The sequence below is a fragment of the Magallana gigas genome, chromosome 4 (genome assembly GCF_963853765.1).
Source record: "Magallana gigas chromosome 4, xbMagGiga1.1, whole genome shotgun sequence".
In the NCBI taxonomy this organism is placed as follows: domain Eukaryota; kingdom Metazoa; phylum Mollusca; class Bivalvia; order Ostreida; family Ostreidae; genus Magallana; species Magallana gigas.
In genome coordinates this window covers 23374018-23393163 of record NC_088856.1, presented here as the reverse complement: position 1 = coordinate 23393163, position 19146 = coordinate 23374018, and the positions used below count along the sequence as shown (strand labels likewise).

General features: G+C 31.2%; 1 protein-coding gene and 1 long non-coding RNA gene across 5 annotated transcripts in view; both read right to left on the bottom strand.

Moving 5' to 3' along the window:
• Nucleotides 1-1697: 1697 nt before the first annotated feature.
• Nucleotides 1698-3799, bottom strand: LOC117683035 (uncharacterized). Its single transcript, XR_010713686.1, has 4 exons — nt 3541-3799; nt 3011-3071; nt 2065-2189; nt 1698-1932 (listed from the first exon to the last, which is right to left on the bottom strand). It is a non-coding gene; the product is annotated as an uncharacterized lncRNA (long non-coding RNA).
• Nucleotides 3800-9544: 5745 nt separating this feature from the next.
• The window catches only part of LOC105325699 (ankyrin-3), a 130782-nt gene continuing 121180 nt past the window's right edge, over nt 9545-19146 (bottom strand). For 2 of the 4 annotated variants that reach the window (XM_066081677.1, XM_066081676.1), the window contains exons 8-10: nt 16340-16411; nt 13297-13368; nt 9547-12385 (exon numbers count right to left, since the gene is read on the bottom strand). In XM_066081677.1, the coding sequence (XP_065937749.1) occupies nt 11064-12385; nt 13297-13368; nt 16340-16411 (1466 nt within the window). In that variant the 3' untranslated portion in view covers nt 9547-11063. Of the gene's footprint in view, nt 12386-13296; nt 13369-16339; nt 16412-19146 lie in introns of all 4 variants that reach the window. The other 2 variants (XM_066081675.1, XM_066081678.1) reach the window with 2 other exon arrangements.

Sequence of the window (19146 nt, the reverse complement as noted above, 5' to 3'; positions counted from 1 at the left end):
AGAAATAATAAACAGTGAATGATAAAACCTATTCATTTTCGTCGTCTTAGAATATATTTACCCCTGAAGGAGCATTTAATGTTTTGATACAGTTCAAGGCATGGCAGGATGCCAATGTCATTGGACTAGACGGACTATAAAGTAATCATCAGGTGATAGGTTATATCTCATAGACGTATGCATAGCGAATGCCTTTAACACAGAAACTCTTGCCACTATGTAATAATTACTGTTGTAAATAACTCTAATAGCTTTTCGTTGTTTAGAGTTGACCCGTAACAATTTAGATTTACATCAAGGATGACGTTTATTCAGAATGAAAAAAAAAAAATCCACTGATGATAATGAAACCAACTATTGTGTGTTATAGACCTTACATGGTAGTGTTATTCTTCACATTCAAAAAAAGTAGGTAAATGACCTACTTTCTGAGTTACATGTAATGGCCATTGAAGATTTTTTTGAAAATTTAAGAAAAATCCATAAAAATTTTACACTATGATTGAGATGTTCTAAATTGTGAAAATAATACAAATAGCTTAACTCTTTAACAAATGAAATACAGTTTATAAATGGTAGTGACATTAAATAGATACAAAGCATAAGGTTTTCATTCACAATTTTTATAGATATTCTAGTACGAATTTCCTCCATCAGTTTATAAATTATTACCCATTTTTGATTCAATATTACAAAAAACTGAATGATGATAATGCTAAAATATTTATAGTATTAAAATAAGTATATTGACTTTTTTCCTCTGGCATTAAATTTATACGAGGTCAATTATCAAAATTTTGAGATATAGTATCTTTTATCATTTTTTAGCATTTTTCAATATTTTTGTAGTGTGTGCCATACGATTATATAAACAAAAAAGCAAGATAAAACCAACAGAAAATATGCAAAATTATGCTGACTAACAAATAAAATCTTAATTTTAAAGGTGCAAAATATCAAAATGCTCTTTTAACTGTCCCTATGTACGTGTATATGTACACTTAGGCATTGCAGTAACTCAATCCTTATTGGTCCATCAATGGGTCGAAAAATGGGTCAGAAAGAGATTTGTATCATGATTTGATATTGTTCAAACCTTTTAATTCTTAAAAACGAATAAATAACTTCAATACTGCGCGTATAATTAACGGAAATAAACTGAACCTTATGCATCTGTAACAACTAAAGGTATAAAACGATACGGATGAAGCATGTTAGATACTGCTTTTCATTGAATTGCATGATATTAAAATTTATATCATTTCAATGCATTTTATCCACCCTGTATAAGTAAAATCTTTCTTCAACAGGAATTTTCATTTCTGCACGGCAATTTGAATTTTTCAATTTAAATATAATACCGAGCAGGTGAGATACATTAAAACAAAAGTGAGTAAAAACCCAGTGTATATGTAACTAAAAATATTATTAAGATTGGTCTAAAAATCGTACTGTTGTACTTGAATTTTTGACACACAAAATTACAAATTTATTGCATAAGAACTTATTGTTTTGCCATTATAACAACACTTTTAAAAATACATAAATAAATATCTATATTACATGTAATGAAAAATAACAAAACTTCCAAAAGTAGGTGGCTAAACAAATAGAAAGGCAACATGTGAAAAAATAAACTTCACTATGACATCACTGTTACATCACTGCTCAAGAAAAGAAAAAAAAAAACAAAAAAAAAAACAATTATTATTATTTATTAAATATAGACTTCACATTATTATGATTATTAATACTTTCCGTCTGTGTTATATGTTCCCATTGGAGAACTATAATTATTTTTCATGGGTTGAGAAAACCCCTGCGTCCCTGTATAATTAAACTGGTTCCCGGGATTTCCTGAGTTATCAGCCGGGTTACTGTAGCCATAAAGAGGAGGGGGAGGATACATCTGTTGTCCACCATTTTGAATAACTAAAACAATTAAGATAAAAGTCTCATCTTGCAATGAAAATGTTTCTATAGTAATATATGAAGGCCTTTGACTGTGTTTAATGTAGCAAGAAATAACTTTACAGTTGTAATGAATGCCGATATATCACGTACTTCGTGTATGAAGTATCCTTTGCTTGACTTTGCAGCAGCCACACTTTATACATATCATGATTACCACAGGTACAGCGATTATTGATAGACAGCTCACAACTATCATTGCAATCATCCAGGGTTCCCTTCAATAAAACAAAATAGGTAAATGTAAACGTAAAAGAACTCAGAGGGCTTTTACGAAATACTAATAAATTTTATAAAACCCCAGCAAACTGGAAACCATCAGCAACATACTCAATTTGGAACATTTCATTTTTCCATGAGTTGTACATGTATATCACCGTACATAACTTTTGTTATTAATGTGCTTATTTCTTTATTGTACTATATCCTACATTTGAATATCAACTTATTATATTTAATAATTTATTGCATTGCGTTTTGTACACATGTACACTGTACATGTATTTATTTAAGGAACACTGCACTGATTGGAGTTACACAGTTACTGGCCGGACGCTTTAGATAATTTTTAAGACCTGAGACATTCGCAGTGTTGCAAGATCTTAGATGTTCTTCAATTGTCATAGGAACAACGAAGGCGGTATAAAGGCAGTGCGATAGCCTACGAAGGCTACTCGATATAGTTTGTATTGTTTTAAAATGCTCAAACAAGTATACAATTTTGCCAATTAAATACGAAGATACAAAAAATAATCTTCAGTGTCAACATAAAACGGTATTCATGCATACAGCAATAAATGCATACGTTATCGTAGCTAAAAAGTGCAATTTACAATACGACTGAGCATAAGTATGGAATTTTCTGATTCTCCCTAAAAAAAAAATCTTCAATTCGGCCTTGCTATCGGTCGTATGTCGATAATATTTTTTTTATATATGCTAGAGATCCCTAAGGGTTGTCACGCGATATTCATCATAGAGAACATGGTCAGGCAAACCGAGAAAATGTCGTTGGTATGACAACAGACGCTATTCTTACATGCTGTAGGATGTAGTTCCTCTGGATATATATGCTGCTTCATTGCCCAGTAGAGAGTAACCTGAAATAACAAAGGTGAAAATAATTTGTCATACATAAATTTTGCCTAACTTACAAGAAGGTAATATTTACTATATCTTCATTTTATTAGCATGTTGTATATTTAGAGCAAGCGAGAGAATCCAAACGAAAAGAATGTTAGAAAAATATAATATCCCTATACACATGAAAATAAACCTCTTTATAAAATGAATTACAGCTTTGACGTATCAATTTTCTGTATGTCTTAAGTATTACAAGTGTTAAGACTGGCTTTAATTGTATTCAAGTCATAATTTCTGCTAAAAATAGTCACATATAAATGTATTTCCCTACATTGTTACACGCATATTTATTTTAACCCCTAAAGTTCTAAGCTAGGGCCTACGATAAACCTGAACGTTTAACAACCGCAGCCATGTGTGTTTCCATTGTCATTCCTTTTGCGATCGGGTGCATACTATGGTAAATACAAATCCATTAATACTTACAAATAATTAACGAAGTACTTATAATCCGTCAAATGTGGTAACCCATTTTCAGTCTTATTGGTAAAACAATTTAGCTCCTAAAATTCACTGTTTCGAAATAACTCTGACTTGAAATAACCCACATTTTTTCACGTTTCCATTGTTCGCGGGTAGAGTGTCTGATTGCAGCAATCGTAAATGTTTCGATATGTGACCACCGATGCATTGCACCGAAATCTAAACACAGCCATGTCCAAAAAGTATAGATCAAGAATTTAAATTGCTTGTCTGCACTGATCGAAATCAATACATTGTCTAAATAAGTGATGGGGACACGACGTGTGTTCTATAGTTATACATTTAAAAGCGGCTTTCCTGTAGTCCTATTCTGCATTACATTTTATTTACAATAGAATACATTAACACGATATTACTTTATTTTTGGCTTCATGAGAGAGTCACAGTCATACATGTATATAGTGCATTTATATGAGTCGCTTACATCGATATACTTAGCTTTGAATTAAATGTATATCTTTTACGGTAAAGACACTAATAATAATTATTCTTCTTCTATTATTACCTGCATTATTCGTTTGCCATTTTTTCTTTTAATTTTGGTGATCTCTTTGCTCAGTAACTGCTGATATTATTCGTTTTAATACGTTTATAATAAAGTAGTTTTACCTTCTCTTGAAACTGCTGCTTATATACCCTGTACTAGTATATGTATCACAGGATCACTTCTTCTACAATCGATGGACCTTTGCTATAATAACTGATTCTTATAGTTAAATATTTACTTAATATTTCGACAAGAGAGAGATCATTATCATTGAACACCACTGCTTACAATTTTTTTTGTTTTCATTTGTAAATATCTCTCCTAACACTAAAAGGGCATAGTCACGATTTTGGGTAAAAACGTTTGTCTACATATTGAATGTTGAAGTGAAAATTCCAGTGTCAGATCAAAAATGAAATTATGTGTTTAACGTTAAAAACTATTATAATTTTATTTATGCTTAAAATGAATAAAAAGATAGACAAATCTGCTAAGATTTTTTACTGTTATTTTGGACTTATATCACCATGTAAAATGTTTATTTTACATGTTGATAACATTTTCTATAGTTTTAGCTTGTTGGTAAATAATAATTATTTACTCTTCTTAATTATCGTGAACTTCCTCCTGACTGTGATGTGATAGAATGTAAATTAATGTTTAAAAAAAAAGGTCTTAACTGTGACAAAGATATAGGACATCATAGTAATCAAGTGTAGCTTAAGGAAACATACTTATTAAAAAGCAGGATTGAAGGACAATGGTTACAGTAAACAAATGTGTGTGTGTGGCACTATTGAAGTTAATACAATTAAATAACAATTAGCGGATTAACGCAGGTGAATCAATTAAAAACAGCAGAAACAACCCCTTTAGAGTTAAAAGCAAAGTATGGTTTGATAAAATTTGTAGAAATTTACATAAATAATGTCCTACGAACATATAATAAAGATAGGTATACGTACAAAAGGGAACTTTTAATCAAAGCAAGAAAAGAATATAAAGTATGTGTAGTAAAAACCAGGAGACGGTACACGAAACATGAGGGCGTCAGACTTGACTATCTACCTAACAATAACCTCAGGAAGTTTCAAATAATATTTAATCGTAAGAAGTGTACTTGGAGCCAGCTAACTTCCGACGAGTTCTTCTAGTATTTTAAAGATGTGTGTAACGATAATAATACGAGCGAACTTAATCTCACTAGTAATAGTTTGGTGACAGAAGAGTCGGTGTTTCTCGAATTAGATAGTTATATTTCTGATGACGAAGTTGCACGAATTTTGAATGGTTTAAAATGTAGCAAAACCATGCGTCTTGATAATTTATTAAATGAGTATTTTGTAAAAAAAAAAAAAAAAAAAAATTAAGGATATTTTCCAGCCATTGTTAGTACGCCTATTCAATTGTATCCTAAACTCTTCTGCTTTTCCTAGAGTTTGGTCATGGGAAACTATTGTACCATTGCACAAAAAGGGGGATACTAATGATACTAATAACTTTAGAGGAATTACCTTAGTGAGTAACCTGGCTAAGATTTTTACATCCGTCTTAAATAATATGCTGTTAGATTGAGCTTCTGCTAATAATGTTATATCTGACGCAGTTTGGATTTAAACCAGGGTTTGGTATACTGTAGATGCCATGGAATGATTTCACATCACATTAATAAGGGTAAAAAGTTATATTGTTGCTTTATAGATTATAAAAAAAGCGTTTGACAGTGTCGATAGAAAGAACATCTTTTATAAATTACTAGAAGCGGGGTCACGGGAAAAGTTCTTAGTGTTATTCGTTAACTCTATAGTGATGTTAAATCATGTGTGAAGTTCAAATCAGATCTCTCTGAGTTCTTTTCTTCCACAAGGGGAGTGATGAAGGGTGAGACACTATATCCATTCTTATTTTCCTTATACATTAACGACTTTGAATCTGATCTCCTTAAAATATATGTTAACCTACTCAACTTAAGGACATCTCATTGTTTCGTTTGATGTACGCAGACGACTCTGTTTTACTGTCTGAGTCTAAGGAGGGTCTTCAAAATATCTTAAATAATTTGCATGTTTACTGTAAAAGTTGGAATATTGATGTAAATGTGACTTAAACAAAAGTTGTTGTGTTCCGAAAAGGATCAAAACTACCTATAAGTTGCCGATGGTTTTATAATAAGCAACCGGTCGCGCTTGTAAATAGTTTTAATTATATAGGCATGACTTGGAGTTTTAATAGTAAATCTAATTTATCACAGAAGATACTGGCTCAACAAAGTAGCAAATGTATGTTTGGTATTCTTAAAACATGTAAGGAAATTTTTTTGAATATTGAATCAAAATTAAAAGTGTTTGATACATATGTCGCCAGTGTTCTTAATTATGGTGCCAAGGTGTGGGGTTTTCATACAGGAAAGGACGTTTATGTGTCCATACTCGATTTTGTAAATTAATACTAAGAGTGTTCAGTTCTACGCCAAATTTTATGATATATACGGAACTGGGTCGTTTGCCCTTAATTATTTTTAAGAAAGTTAAAAATATTGAAATATTGAATGAACATTTTGAATACGCAAGATTGTATATTAAAAAACATATATGAAGATATGTATTCCACCCAATGTGAAAACTCTTGGATTTCTATGGTAAAAAGTTATTGTGCACTGCTGGTTTTAGCAATATGTGGTATGCACAAAATGTTCCAAATAAAAAAAAACATGTTTTTAGATATTAAGCAAAGACTATGTGATGTATTTATCCAGGAAAGAGACTTGTTCTTTGCATGTTCCTCTAAATGTTACGTACACACATATTTGTTCGACCCTTTTGGTATTATCTTAAAAATGTATATCAGAAAATATTGTTCACTATTTGACAAAATATAGATTGTCTGCACATAGACTAGCAATAGAACACGGTCGGTATAATCAAACTGTACGCTCGTGTCGCATTTGTAGATTTTGTACTCTTAATAAGATTGAAGATGAATATCACTTCATTCTAGAATGTCCAAAGTTCAGTCATTTACGGTGTATTAATATCAAAAATCATTACTGGTCAAAGCCTTCTTGCTTTAGGCTTGTTCAGTTGCTGACAAACTATGTATTTTTCTTAAGAAAGCCACAGAGTATAGAAATAATTTGGTTTAATTATTATGTATATTATCGTCCTAATGTGATAATCTAAGTATTATAAAATACATATATGTACATTTTTCTTTTCTATTTTTTTTTATTTTTATGTAATTATTACATTGTACATTTGTGGTAATATCTCATAATGGCAGATGTGTCTGTGTACTGCAAAATAATTGTTCACCTTGATTATGTATGTACATGTATTTGTACAATGCCTATAAACCGTGTGGTTTTGAGCAAATGAACTATACTATACTATACAAATATGTTTTCATAAACATTAATGTTGAAGGGATTATTCTAATTGTAGACAAATTGATTGAATATTATTTAACCAAACAAGCTAATTTGTTTTGTAAAATGTTATCCAGATTTAAAACCCGGTTTTTTAATAACATTGACAAGGGTTGGTTTGAAAAAGTCTTCATGTGAAATTTGTAAATCTCTTTTCTGGGTGAATGATTAAAGAAAAAGACAAAATTCCATACTCTAAAAGCTGCATTACGCATGGTTCTGATAGAAGTCTAAAAAAAAAAATACTTACATGTACATGTAGTATGCAATAAAAAGTTACATATTTGAGTGATTTTTTTACTTTTAACAGTATAAATCCGGTAAAAATTATCTTTACAGGTATTATAGTACACGTTTACATTGAATTTATTTGAACAATAAAATTCTTTCTTTGGTGATTAATGCGGGCTATTAAGATGGTGCCTTGAATAAAAAAATACATATCAACTCGTGGTAGTGGGTTTTGAAATTTTTTCTGCAACATTTGATCGCTATCTTCATAACCCCCACGAATAACCAAAGAAAGAATTTTATTGTTAATATTAACATTTTTCTTTTTATAAATTAATAAATTAATTGTGAAAAGAAACAGCATTTCGTCCCCGATGGGGATCTAAGTTTTAAATCATCATGATTTTTGTGCAGTCCGTGATTTTTCTTAGGTCGCTGTAGGTTTCTACCAATCAATAAACGGGACATGCTGATTTCAGTCCTGTAAGTTTCCAAAGTTATTTCTATATAGCTATGAATTACAACTACATGTTTCTGTAAGAAAAAGAGGGAATCATACTCGGTAGGTGTAAATATTTTGGTTTAGCGTCTTCGTTCTTTTCTTAAAACGAGACAAATATTTCAATAAGTGGCTTTTCTACGAACAGTCGTGCATTATATAGCCACCTAAATTCAAATGATATTCTTAAAAAAATTGTATATGGCATTGCTTAGTCTGGTGGTAGGCGTTCACTAGGGGTCTTTTTGAGTTTTGGGTCACTGGATTGCTTTACTCAATTAGTTACTGTATTTTATTTTTACATAGAGTATGATATTAATTGATTTGAAGTTTTAATTACCTGTTTCTAGTCTGCTGGGGTTTTCTTCAGTATTATTTCATAATTATCAGGTCATGTTATGAATCTATCGTAATATCGATAGTTAGACGTGTCCGTAGATATGTATTAAGCATATCTTATGACTATTGTTAGACATATCTTAATATGTAAACCAAAGGTTTCTCGCATTATCACCGGCGTGAGATAAGTTTGTCCAGTGTGAGACAGCAGTGTGAGATTTTTCTGTCTTACACTGTGTATTACTACGCCTCTTTAAAACGTTAACAAACGTTGTCCATGTGGGGAAATGCAAAACGATTGATTGAGATTATTCATTAAGTAATTGTTTTGCTTAGTTAATTACAATTTTTCATATTCTTGTTGATAAAACTGTCGTGTACTCTCATTTTGACTTGCACTATTTGAAGCAAGCGGAGGGATAAACCGAAAGTTCTCTTTTGAACGTCATAACAGAAAGTTGTCAGACATGTTTTTTCAATGAAAAAAATCTTGCGATAAAAATAATCATACATTATATACTCGTGTGGGATAGTAAGGTTCCATCTCAGAGCAAAGATTCACGGTCTGGGACTCGGCGCAGCCTCGTCCTAGACCGTGAATCCTGTCCCCGGTGGAATTTCACTATCCCACACTCGTAATAATGAATGATTCTATTAATCTCAGACGTATACAAGATAAGATACATGTATCTTATTTTGACTAAGTGTCATTTTCTAAAAATAAAATATCAACAACATTTAGTGTGAAAATAGCTATGTGAATGCCTAATAAAAACATACTTGAATAAAAATAAAATTATTAATGACTGTGTTACTAAAACAAGTTGGTATTTGATCAACCAATGACCATGTTATTCATTTTATTCCCGTCCATTGCGCATTACCCATTAATGTTTATATGTCAAAATAAGTTTCTAAAAATTTCGTGATGCATTTTGAATAACGGTGAGTCACTGTTACCTTAATCAGAAACGAAACTCTCCGAGAGTTTCAAACACTTCTACAAGTATTTGTAGTTAACCGATACAAATCATACTCATGTAACTCCAGGTTGGGGGTTGGAGAGAATGGGGATTTCAAAGCAAAAGAGGATGAATTGTCTATACGAGGTAAAAATTACTGGTTTCTAGGATGTTTTGCCCTGGTAATTGTAAATGAAAACAATGGTGTTATGTACATCTGTACGTACATGTATCATAATATTTATATTTATTGTTTTCATTGATTTTAATTTGCATCAAAACAACCCTTAGTGCTCCCATTTATCAAATAAAAGAGGAAACACCCATTTGAGTTTGACTATAGCATTGTAATTTGATCGATTAGTTTGGTTTTCATCTTGATATTTGTACATAACAAGACAAATATTTCTTAACTATTAACAAGCCAAAATATATGAGAGTGAATGTTGCTGAAAACAAGGCCTAATCATATTCCGAGTTACATATTTATGTAATTTAAAGAATGAAAAATCTTGGGAACAAGTTCATGTGATATACAGATTACTGCGTCTTTTGTTACCTAGCCGATCTGTGCAAGCCTTTTACTGATCTGAACGCTATGGAAAGGTTGTTTGTATCTTATTGACCATTTATTTTATGAAAATAGGATATTGCATTCAGTATATCGCCATTTTGCAGCTTGAATTGGGCTAAAAGGAAGACTTCCGATTGAAAATTGATTAACTTGTACCGCAACTTGTGGTCATGCTCTGATTTGTAATTTTGAATATCAAACGGTAACTCGGTCTGTCCTAAATTAATATTTGGCTATTTGCTATACATATAACATCACATAATCTTCAAGTTGACTAAAATAATCGAGTATTACACAGTTTGAGACAGTTTATGTGTTGCAGTTGATAAGAATAAACTTCCGAAACTTATGTTTATGACAAGACATAATTTTTTTCAAATGATCAAAAAGATAAAATTCTACCAAACATGTGGTTTGTCTGCTCAAATAAATATACACTTTCAAAATATAATTAGACATAAATAAAAACTTTTATATTCATATACTATGAACGTTTTCTAACAAAACGATCAACAATGAACCTGTGCAAATACTTCGCTCAAACTTTTCAAAATTCTGTGCTGACTTCAATACAATCTGCTTATAATAAATAAGCCTTTTTGAGTTCTTACTATTCTTGCGTGCTTCCTGGATTATGTTTCTTGCAAATCTGCTTTGAAGTAGAATGTAAAGTATATATCTTGCAAGTGTCCTGACAATTTGGTACAATAACTACATATTCATTATTATAGTTCTGTAAATATCTTTTTCATTCCATTAACATCTTTCAGAAATCGTTCAGACTCACAGTATTAATGCAAACAAATCTAATTGCAATAAAAAAATACATTTTTCACAATCTGATTAATTAAGATTACAGTATAAATACAAACACAGTCAAATACAATTAAAGAAAGTGTAAAATAACCTAATGTTTAAAACATACTTTCAGGCAGTAAAGACAATCACTGCTATTTACTTTTTTTATTCATTTCATTTAAGGCTGTCTGCAAAAGCCATATGATAGTTTGGTCCGGTTTTCTGGTTATTGCCTTTTGAAGACTTTCGGTATCTACACCACATTTCTCTCTGAACTTAACACTGACTACTGCTTCAATTAAATCTATGTTTAAATGATCAATTGCCCATTCTAATAGGGTGAGACCACTACGACATGTTGCTTTGAGGTTCATATCACTGTTACAAAGAACTTCTAAAATGTCTGCTTCCTTTCCATCCTTCTTTGTCTCAACTGCTAGATAGTGGCATGCTAGCAAACCACTGGTATTGGTAGCAGTATTCAAAAGTTCCGGAGAAAGATGTTCGACGGCATATCTGCTGATATCAAGATTCTTGTGAATGCATGCAACATGTAATATTGTCTTTTGATCTTTTGTTAAGCAGCCAATTTCTAATTCATTTTCTATGAGATATTCTAAAATTTCCAAGCTTCCACCTTTAGCGGCATAGTGTAATGCATTCCAGCTTAGGTGGTCTTTACAATTTAGCTGTGTTGGAAATTTTGTTACAAGAAATTTTACAGTGCTAACGTTTGCATACTCGCAAGCAATGTGCAAACAGGTTTTTTTCCATTTTGTCTCTTGCGTGATTAGGGAACGCAGTGTTTGCTTTTCCTCCATAAATTTTAGTAATAAATCTCTACCAGACATTGAAGCATAATGTGCTATATTCCAACCTGATAAATCAGTTTTCATTGGGTCTATCTTGTTTGGGACATTGTACTCGGTCAGCACATCTTCACAAAATTTATCTGATTCTTTTGATAGTTTTGTCATGCAAGCAATATCCAAAATATTTAATCCATTTTTAGTTTTTTTAAAAATATCGAATTTCTGTTGCTCTAAAATTTTCAGCAGCCATACGTCCCCTTGCCATGCAACCCAATGAACGGGTGCAAACGCTCCACTGGTTGGTAATTTATCTTTATATTTGTTGATAAGATGCATAAACATATCTGTTTTATTGTTCTTCATTGCAAAATGCAATGCATTTTGGCCACGTATGCAAGTATATTGAAGAATATCAGGTGGTGCTTTATCAATTATACAATCCAGTATCACAGTAGATCCACCTTGGGCTGCGTAATGCAATAGAATACATCCATTTTCGTCATACTGCTTGAATATATATAATTTGTCTACCTCCTCCACTCTGGTATTAACAAGATATAGGAATTCACGAAAAGCTTGATGAAGACATTGTCGTTTTAAAAGAATAAACAACTCAGCATCTTCGAGAGTATAATCGACTAAAGTCAGTTTGTAAATGCCATCTGAAAAGAAACATTCAGAAGGTTAACCCATGGGTTAATTTGATCATATTTAAGAAAAACCTGGAGAGTAATATTTGTAAAAAATTATGTTTGTCAATATGTAATAATATCATATCGTATGATACAGTATAACATTATATAAGACAATAATTTTCTTAATTTTATTGGCTGAAAGTACAGCCCGTGACATTCGTCCATTTCAAATATTTCGCGTGTCAGCGGAACATGATATCGCACGACTTGTCAGTATCAACAAAAATAGGTATCGTAAAGATAATGTACCAACGGGGATTCAAATTACAGAATAATAAAAACAATATTTTGCAAAAATTTCTTCTATATCATTCCTTTGATTTATAATGTTCATTGTTTAACAAATGATATTGACATCGATCATATTCTCCGTTAATGTAGTGCGTCATCAAGAGGCAGATGATGTCATAGTAATCTGTGCAGAAAGATCGACCTCTCGCTTCTTATATTTATTAATGTAGGCTTTTTAAAAAATGACGGCGTTGTAAATAATGTCATAATTATGTTAGCAGTAATTATTAGAATAGGAAAAGCTTGAATTGGGGAATTTAAATGATGCGTTGAGTATTTAAGGGATAGCAGATTATTTTGACGTCATAATGTACTGTAACAATCCCCTGCCTTTTCTGTCTAAACGCAGTTCTTGACAGCTGCGAGTGATTATATAATATATCTATCATGGACTTCATTGCACGGTCAACATGTGTTTATATGGACCCATGTCAAGTGATATCGACGTCACACACATAAAGTGATATCGACCGAGCTTTCGAGCTTTCTGTGTCTTCGGTCTATATCACTTGACATTAGTACATATAACCACATATTGACCTACAATGAAGTCCTTAATTGTGTAATATCAATCAACATATACGCACCTTGTTCATCACAACTTGTAGTTTGTGTGCCACTCGTATGCCTTTGCTGTAATTGTGTCTCACGATTTTGTCCTATAAAAATATTGACGTGAATTTCTTGATATATAGGTAAATTTTAGATGATCGAACAGAACCTTTTAAAAACATAGGGAATTAGAGCTCGCCGAGAGAAGGCCTTATCTTTATGATTTCTTCTTATATGAAGATAAAACTTAATGATCTTCATAGAAGCATTGTATCATATAAAATTTAAATGCCGTATTGTTTGGTATGATGAAATATAAGAAAACACACAACAAAAACAATTAATATCATATCGTATGATACAGTATAATATTATATAAAACGTCATTTTCATCGGCTGAAAGTACATTACGTGACATTCGTCCATTTCCAATATTTCGCGTGTCAGCGGAACGTGATATCGCACGACTCGGCAGTGTTAATAAAAATAAGGATTGGTAAGATATTGTACCGATGGGAATTTTAAATAGAGAATTATAAAAACAATATTTTGCGAAAGTTTATTCTATATCATTCCCTTAATCTATAATCACAAATTTTCATTGTTTAAAAACTGATATTGACATCATACTCTACGTTAATGTAATGCTTCGTCAAGAGGCAGATGATAGAAGATGATTTTGACGTCATAATGTACTGTAACAATTCCCTGACTTTTCTGTCTAAACGGAATTCTTGACAGCCATAATTCCGCTACGAGCAATTATATAACTATTACGGACTTCTATGCAACGCCATAGCTGCCTTATGTGGCCATTTCATGTGAAAATGGTGCTTCATTATATTATGGTGTTATTATTTCATGTGAAGATGGTGCTTTTTTAAATAAAGATGGTGCTATATTATATGAGGATGGTGCTTTATTAAATAAAGATGGTGCTATAATATATGAGGATGGTGCTTTATTATATAAAGATGGTGCTATATTATATGAGGATGGTGCTTTATTATATGAAGATGGTGCTATAATATATGAGGATGGTGCTTTATTATATAAAGACGGTGCTATATTATATGAAGATGCTGCTTAATTATATAAAGATGGTGCTATATTATATGAAGATTGTGTTTTATTATATGAAGATGGTGCTTTTTTTAATTAAATGATGCTTTTTTATGTGAAAATAGTGCTTTATTATGAGAAGATGGTGCTTTATTATATGAAGATAGTCCTTTTTTCATATGAAGATATTGCTTTATTATATGAAGATTGTGTTTTATATATGAAGATGATGCTTTATTATTTGAAGATGGTGCTTTATTATATGAAGAAGGTGCTTTATTATATGAAGATTAGGCTACATTATATGAAGATGGTGCTTCATTTTATGAAAATGGTGCTTTTTTATGTGAAGATGATGCTTTATTATATGAAGATGGTGCTTTATTATATGAAGATTGTGTTTTATTATATGAAGATGTTGCTTTTTATATGAAGATGATGCTTTTTTACATCAAGTGAAGATTGTGCTTTTTTCTCAGATGGTGCTTTTTTATGTGAAGATTGTGCTTAATTATGTGAAGAAGGTGCATTTTTATATGAAGATGGTGCTTTTTTATATGACGATGGTGCTTTTTTATGAAAATGGTGCTTTTTGTGATTGTGCTTTTTAATCTGAAGGTTGTCACTCTGAACTCCTCTTATTTTTGAATACTGAGTCTACCATTATCTCCTAATTTTGAAAGTAAAACAAAAATTGCTGTAAACAAAATGCATTTTACACACCATTGCTTGTTCCCCTTTTTTTCGCACAACTAGTTATCGAAATGATCTAGCTGTGTACAACTTTACCTCAACCGAACTTACATCTATAAAATGACAACTATAAAATGACCGAATATTACAAGAAATAAAGCATAGTAACGTTAACCTGAACTTTGAAAAGCAGAAAATTGTAATTCTATATTACTTGTATTTAAGCGAAGAACAGGTTATTAGATTAGGAGTAAATGCGCTAGCAATCTGATTAAAATCAGATCTTTGATCCGCTCTTAATTTTGTTATTTTCTCCGCTTAGCCAGTCTTCGTTATTGATGACCGTTCCTATCTAACTTATAATCAAGTGGCGAGCTGGAGGAAGAGTTCACATTCTGAGTTGTTTCAAAACATTATAAAGAAAAAAGTAAAGGAGCGGATCGAGGATCTGATTTTAAACAGATTGATGCCTTAGGTGATAGGACTTGATTTGAAGAGAAAGTAAGGGAAAGTTACAGGGAAAGGTCTACTATAATATGATATAGCTCAAAGAAGGCTCTCTTTTGTGGGCGGTAAATGCAAAAGTAAAATGCCAAGAAATACTGACAAATATTGTATTATTCTAATAATCGTATTTGTCAATTCAGTTGAGATCACGTCGTACAGTTCATTTCGTAGCTTAAATTCTTATTATGCTAAAAAAGAGAAACTAGCAATTGTGTATTAATTATAAATGGATTTTGATTGTATCAATTTTTGTTCTGGTTTCAAAATTTCGAGATAATAAATGGTAGACTCATTATTCAAAAATTAGAGGAGTTCCGAGTGACCACCTTAAGATTAAAAAGCACCATCATAAAAAAAGCAGCATCACATAAACAAGCATCATCTTCATATAATTAAACACAATCAAATAACAAAGCACCATTTTCATATAATAAAGAACCATCTTCAAATAAAAAAGCACCATCTTCCCATAATATAGTACCATCTTTAAATAACAAAGCACCTTCCCATAAAAAAGCACCATCTTCATATAATAAAGCACATCTTCACATGAAATAACCACAACATGACATGATAAAGTACCATCTTCACATAAAATAGCCACATAAGGCAACTATGGCAATCAATAGACTTCATTGCACGGTCAATATGTGGACCCATGTCAAGTAATATCGACGTCAGCAAATTAAGTGATATCGACTGAGCTTTCGAGCTTTCTGTGTCTTCGGTCGATATCATTTGACATGGATCCATGTAACTACATATCGACCTACAATGAAGTCAATAATTGTATAATATCAATCAACATATACACACCCTGTTCATCACAGCTTGTAGTTTGTGTGCCACTAGTATGCCTTTGCTGTGATTGTGTCTCGTGATTCTGTCCTATAAAAATATAAATTTGGATTTCTTATTATATAGGTAAATATTAAATGATTTCATTAAAACTTAAAAAACATAGGGAGTTAGAGCTGGCAAGGAGAAGGGCTTATCTTTATGGTGCCTTCTAATGATTATCAAAATCAAAGTTAATGATCTTTATAGAAGCATTGTCTATTGTTGAGTGGTATGACATAATATCGTATACTATCATATAATACAATAATGTATCATATAAAATGTAAATGACATATTGTTTAGTATGATTAAGATTAAATATATAAACACAAAAAATACAGTAATATCGTATAGTATGACACAGTATGATATTATATAAGACAACAATTTTCGTCATTTTCAATGGCCGAAAGTACACTACATGACATTTTTTCTAAGACTTTACGATATCGACACGAAAGCGCGTCTGCAGAATATATCACATGACTCAGCAGTATCACCACACATACATGTACGTATTGTCGTAAAGAAAATTTACCGATGGGAATTTTTAAATACAGAATATTAACAAGAAGCCCATGGGCCACATCGCATACCTGGGCAACAATGGCAAACTACTTTGACTTACATGTAAAAAAAACTTTAAATAATTAAGACCGGTAATATTTAATATTTAGCTATGGAAGTACCATTACTTTCTGATGTAAGACTCAATATTCTATAAAGAGCAAGGGGTTAAAATATATAGCAATAAATAAGTAAAATATAAAACCGGCATATTTTTTTTGCAGTTTTTGCACATATGTGAACAGCATTAGCTTTTTAAAGATAAAACAATCAAACTATTTTCCAAAACGTATATCAGTTTAAAAATCAGCAATATCTGCCGGTGCAGTGTAGAATAATGACCGCCGTAGAATAATAACCGGGAGTCATTTTTTGACGTAGAATAATGAACCCTACCCCAAGTTATTATTCTACGTAGAAAAATGACCCTTTTGTCTGAAGAATAAGTGTCATTTTTATAAAAATGAGCACACTCTACATCAAGAAAAGTGACCCCTGTAGAATAATGACCATAATAGAATAAAGTTTTTCAGTATAGTTTTTAATTATCTGTGAAATAGTCTTTACAATGTTGTAATTTTTACTGCAGTTTACAGAAAGTAACAAAAATTATAATTCATATTCCCTCAGGGCTTGTTATAAATATTAAGAAACTTTCTCTACTGTGTTTCTTAGTTCGTGTGATCAAAATCATGGGGAATATAAACCTTTAAAATGAGCCCTAAACCCCTTATCAACGCTTTTAGAAATAATCACTTAGTACATTCGATCAGTGTTTATTATCTATTTAAGATTTAATATAGTCAGGTACTCTTCAATATATAACTGTATTTTTGTGTGTTCACATATTTGCTTTAAAAAAGTCTTTCCCTGATCTCAAATACAACATTACAACAAATGTTTAGAATATCGATGTATATGTATTTCATGTTCGTAGAAGAAAGCAAAACTAAAATAAAATTATTTTTAAGGTGTAATATCCCTCCGGTATTAATTTTAACATGTCTTTTTTTTAAATTCGTTTTCATCAAAGTCAATACCAATAGATTCAAATAAAACAAAGTTAAAGAGATTAAGCGCTGCTAGATTTCTCCAAAATTGACAATGTTTGTAATCATGACACGAAGAAAATTAGAAAAAGTGATTAAAAACCAAGACTGTATTGTCGCATCATAAAATTAACAATATTGAATGCATATGAAATTAATGTTTAGTTATATACAATGTCAAATCATCTTACAAAACACAGTGAAGCGCTGCTTTTCAGTTCTGAAGAGTAGGGGCGTAGCTAGAACTTTTTGATATTCACGCCAAAGAATGCAAGGGGTCTCGGGACACCTAAAGGCCGCGGAAGGCCATGAGTGTTAACGTTCTCTGCAGACAAAAATCTACGCTCTGCTTATGTGCACGAAGTATAATATCCAGCTGGATCTAACTAACAATAATAGTTTATTTCAAATTTTTTGGCCCAGAGGGCATACAAGATTACAGATATTAGATATAAATGCCTTAAAGAGAGATTCTACATATAAAAAAGAAAATGAGCAAATAATGCGGGTAAACTGCATTTATTAGATGGATAAGATACTGAGTTTTAAAAACAACATTTCAAGTGATGTGTAATTAAAATTACATGTATCAGTAACTCTTAAAGAATAAATGTTTATCAGTACGTACAGATGTATATATTGATATTTTATAGATTTGGCCAGTGCTGTTTTCTATTGAAACCATACCAATTTCAATTAACAAAATTGTGTGAGAAACGACTATACATTAGAAATACCATTTTGTAGCTTAACAGTTAATGACAATAATAAAAAAAACCCATAAACTCAAGGCAAAATCCGCATATAACATTAGAATATGTTGCTAAAATAGCTTAGTGGTTTTAGCACTAGAAATAATACTGAGATAATAAATAAAGAACTGGGCAATTTAGGTTAAAGGTTTGTTACCTAATATAAAATTGAGACATTTTTTCTCCGTTTCAGTTAATTACCAAAGCGATTACAAATAGAAATTTTGTTTTTGCATGATTGCATTATATCATTAGAAAAGATTTACTCGTAAATGGCAAAAACTGAATTTAAAATATTTGTTATCGATTCAACAAAGAGTATTTGCGCTCATAATGTTTGAGTGATTATCATAAAGCAGTAGTTTGCTTTCACATACTCTTCAAAAAAAATTTAACATCAGTTATTGTTTTAATT